This window comes from Emiliania huxleyi (assembly GCF_000372725.1).
Source record: "Emiliania huxleyi CCMP1516 unplaced genomic scaffold EMIHUscaffold_9928, whole genome shotgun sequence".
Classification (NCBI taxonomy): Eukaryota; Haptophyta; order Isochrysidales; family Noelaerhabdaceae; genus Emiliania; species Emiliania huxleyi.
In genome coordinates, this window is record NW_005194676.1 from 1 (window position 1) to 980 (window position 980).

The 980-nt window shown below is 66.2% G+C and overlaps 1 protein-coding gene across 1 annotated transcript; it reads left to right on the top strand.

Moving 5' to 3' along the window:
* On the top strand, positions 1–443 carry EMIHUDRAFT_125457 (hypothetical protein; the record flags this gene model as incomplete). The annotated part of the gene is made up of 1 exon (XM_005756035.1): positions 1–443. A coding segment is annotated over one exon (443 nt), but the record flags the coding sequence as incomplete, so codon positions are not given.
* Between the last annotated feature and the right edge of the window lie 537 nt (positions 444–980).

Here is a 980-nt window from a genome sequence, read left to right on the forward strand (position 1 = left end):
GGCGGTGCGACCCAAACGTGCGAGACTTGTACGGCGTGACGCCGCTGCACAAGGCGGTCGCCTTCGGGCAGGCGACGAGCGTGGCGGCGCTGCTCGACGACCCGCGCACCGAGGTGGACCGGCCGGTCGGCGAGCCGAGGGCGCCGGCCGAGCACGGTGCCCTCTCCGGCGGCGAGACGCCGCTGCTGCTCGCCGCCTCGCACACGTACCACTTCCACCACACGAAGCACACGCGCATCGCGAGCCTGCTGCTTGCTGCGGGCGCAGACCCGAACCTGGTCGTCGCCGAGGCGGGCGGTCAGACCGCGGCGCACCGCGCTGCGCAGGCGGGGAACGCGGGGGTGGTGGCGAGCCTCCTCCGGTGCGGCCGTGCGCGGTGGGAGCTGCGCGACGACCGAGGCCGCACTCCGCGCGAGCTCGCCGAGGAGCACGGCAGGACAGAGGTGACGAGGCTACTGGATGCCGCGGGGGTGACACGGACAGGCAAAAATAACGATATATAACGAAACCAGAGTGCACAGAGACAGAGCCTCGGTTTTACCCATCTCCTAGAAGGGGTGTCCGTTTGTATTTTCGGCTGAGTGCTGAGATCTGAGTGAACCTGTGCGACAACCTTGATCCTTCTACCTTGCGAGAGAGAGAGATGCAGATCTCTTTTTGAAATCTCTCTCTATCTCTTTCTTCTTGAGAACCTGAGAGAGGTTTTCTTCAAGTCTCGTTGATGCGAGGCGGAGAACTCCTCCCTGCCTTCGGGCCCCTTCTCGCCTTCGGGCACCACGCACTCTCACACGCCAATACACGCGCGGCCGGCGCCCCTCATGCCCTTCTCCACGCACACCGCGTGAAAACTGCGCGTACGTCCCCGCGCGCACGCAAACACACGCGTAGCGCCCAGAAGCCTGTGTCATGTGCGTCTGCCCTGTGCTGGCGCCCCATGGCCGTCCCGCGCCGCCCGCACCAGCCACGCGCCCCTCGCACCA